The sequence below is a fragment of the Mandrillus leucophaeus genome, unplaced genomic scaffold (genome assembly GCF_000951045.1).
Source record: "Mandrillus leucophaeus isolate KB7577 unplaced genomic scaffold, Mleu.le_1.0 Scaffold133, whole genome shotgun sequence".
NCBI lineage: Eukaryota > Metazoa > Chordata > Mammalia > Primates > Cercopithecidae > Mandrillus > Mandrillus leucophaeus.
This window is the reverse complement of record NW_012101288.1, coordinates 1,706,539-1,709,277: the sequence shown is the minus strand read 5'-3', so window position 1 is coordinate 1,709,277 and position 2,739 is coordinate 1,706,539. Positions and strand designations below refer to the sequence as shown.

At 50.8% G+C, this 2,739-nt stretch overlaps 1 protein-coding gene across 1 annotated transcript in view; it reads left to right on the top strand.

Moving 5' to 3' along the window:
* The first annotated feature begins 392 nt into the window (after nucleotides 1-392).
* ENPP2 (ectonucleotide pyrophosphatase/phosphodiesterase 2) overlaps nucleotides 393-2,739 on the top strand; it is a 142,672-nt gene continuing 140,325 nt past the window's right edge. Inside the window, exon 1 of the mRNA XM_011972996.1 lies at nucleotides 393-589. Coding sequence (XP_011828386.1) covers nucleotides 569-589 — 21 coding nt within the window. The 5' untranslated portion in view covers nucleotides 393-568. The remainder of the gene's footprint in view (nucleotides 590-2,739) is intronic.

Here is a 2,739-nt window from a genome sequence, read left to right as displayed (position 1 = left end):
AACTGTAGCGTGTTTTAGAAAAAAAAAAAAAAAAAATGGTGGTGATATTTTCCAGAGTGTCAGAGGAACGTATACAACACAGGCCTGCCCCTGTTTGACCTGGAAATGCTAGTTCAGGGAATGCATTAACAACACAGGAGGAAACTTCTGCAGCGAAATCCTTTTGGAAACAAGAGACTGAATCCTACAGAATGAAAGAGAAATGGCAACCCAGACCTCACAGAGGTTCTCCTTGAAAGATGAAAAATTAACTTAGGCACTGTGGGGGGTGAGAATGTGCACGACGGCCCCCGTCTTCAGCCTCCCGACACTTTCCTTCCCCAAAGCCATTTTAGTCAAAGGTCATGTGTGTGTCTTGTCAAAGGCCAGCTTCCAATGGAATCATTGTCCCTCGGGACAGCGGCCCCCTGACTACATCTGCATTGGAGAAATCCCAAAAGCAAACGGCCCAGTGCAAACAAGAGCAGTCCGCAGCAGCCGTCCAGAGCACAGCTCCCAGGTCGCGGGGCTGCAACCCAGGCCGCGTCCGCAGCGCCCGGGCAGGAACAGGCGCCGAGACTCCCGCAGCATGACCCGCCACGCCGATCGGGTACGGTATGCGCCTCTCTCTACCCGTCCTCCATTGCTTGGGCTCCCGGGTCACAGCTGCCATTCTGTCAAGCAGAGAAACCTTGCAAAGGGCCTCCAGGTTTGCCGGAAAACGGTCCCTGTGGGGCTGCGTTCCCGTGCACTCAGCTGGAGCAATTTGCAGGCGCGCAAATGCGGAGCTCAACTCATTTCGAGTTCTCGTTGCCAGAGAATGAGTTTGTAAATATCGAGTTTGTCTCTGGTTTCTGGAAGGCGAGCCGGTCCGACTTGCAGAGGGGGACTGTGGAGGACTCTCGGTTCACCACGGCTCCACACTGTGCAAGCGGGCGACCCTCAGCCTTACCAGCTGCAGGGCACAGCGAGCTCTGTCCTCCTGGGCGGCGAGACGGCCGGGCTTCTTGTTTATTACCTGTGGGACAGTGGCTTGGCAAGAAGGGCGGGGATTTTTAAAACAATATGTTTAGTAAGGTCCTCTGGACTCCCACACTTGCCTCCAGGAAACAGAATCATCTCCCTGAAGGAGGGAGCCCCTTCCCCACAACGCGCCCCTCGCAGGCTCCACAAAGATGTTAATTGACGTGCACAATTCGGCACAGCCAGTCTCTTGGCTCTTTGTCCTCTTCTATTTGAACAAGCCTTTCAAAAGGATCTGGCTAATTTTGGATAAGACTAGAGGGAGCCCTGGGTTTCAACTGATTATGGGTGCTTTTGATCTGGACTTGGAAATCTCCAAGGGCGAATATTGGGGAGCGGCCGCAGGGGCAGCGGGCACAGCCGGTCTTCAGGTGCGGAGCGGGGGTCAAAGGGTTCCAGCGATTGCTGAGCTTCCACACTCTTGTTTCGTTTTAACAAGTGAAGCACGAGCCACTTCTCACTGATAGGGGGAACGGAAACAAAAGCCGCTCTAGTGCCCAGCAGGATGGAGAGGGAACCCAGTTATGGTATTGCTTATGTATTTGTCACTTACCCAGTTCCACGGAGCACGGGAGCTTTTCTGCACTTCTGCTCATCAGGTATTTAATGGAACTTCTGGTTTCCCCTGCAGTGGTCACCTCTGGCTGTCACCTCAGGTTTCTGCTCCTCTTCCCACTAAACTCCTTGAAAGAGTGGGTGGCATTTGCTGTCTCCTTGTCCTCACTACCCTTTTGCTCCTTCACACCCAGTCACCTGGCATCCACCCTCACCTCTGAGGGCCAACCTTTGGCAAGGCCGCCGAAGACCTCCTTGTAGCAAAACCATAGAGCATTTTCAACTCCCCCCCACCCCTACGTACACACACAGCCTCTGTGTCATTTTGAACTATTGGTCCTTTCCTCTCTCTGTTTTTGACTATGTCCCGGATGCTGCAATCTCGTGCTTCCCTGGCTCCCTTCTGACCTTTTGAGTTACAATTTAATACTTAAAGGGCTTCACTTCATAAATGTTCGTGTGCACTGCTCTTTCTTCTTGACTCTCTTCACTTCTCATCCTGCAGTCTCTCTGGATAATCTCATTCACTCCAATGGCTTCAACCACTACACATACATGATGTCTCCCAAACCTAGCCTAATCTTTCCCCTAAAATTCCAGTCTCTACTTTGATGTCCCATAGAGCACCTTAAAATCAGCGAGTTAGGACCTGGATCTGTCTTCTCCCTTCTTCTCCCAGGCCTGCTCTTCCTCTTCTCTTTGCCACTGCTTAAATGGCATTCCTCAAGTTGTCCAAGTCAGACACACCAGAATCACCCTAGGTGACCTCTTACCTTTCATTCATGACAATCATCACCAAGCCCTGTCTACTCTCATTGCTGAGTATAATTCATACACATACTCATGTCTCCACCTCCCCCACCACTGTTATAGTTATGGCCAGTATTCCCTCAAATTCCATTCTGGCCACAACTTCCCATTAGTCTCATTTGGGGTCAGTCTTGCCCAGCGCATACCTACATTTTGTCTCCACACTGTGTCAAATGATCTTTCTTTCTTATTTTTTGAGATAGAGTCTTGCTCTGTTGCCCAGACTGGAGCACAGTGGTGCCACCTCAGCTCACTACAACCTCCACTTCCCAGATTCAAGTAATTCTCCTGCCTCAGCCTCCCAAGTAGCTGGGATTACAGGTGCCTGCCACCATGCCCAGGTAAATTTTTTTTTCTTTTTCTTTTTCTTTT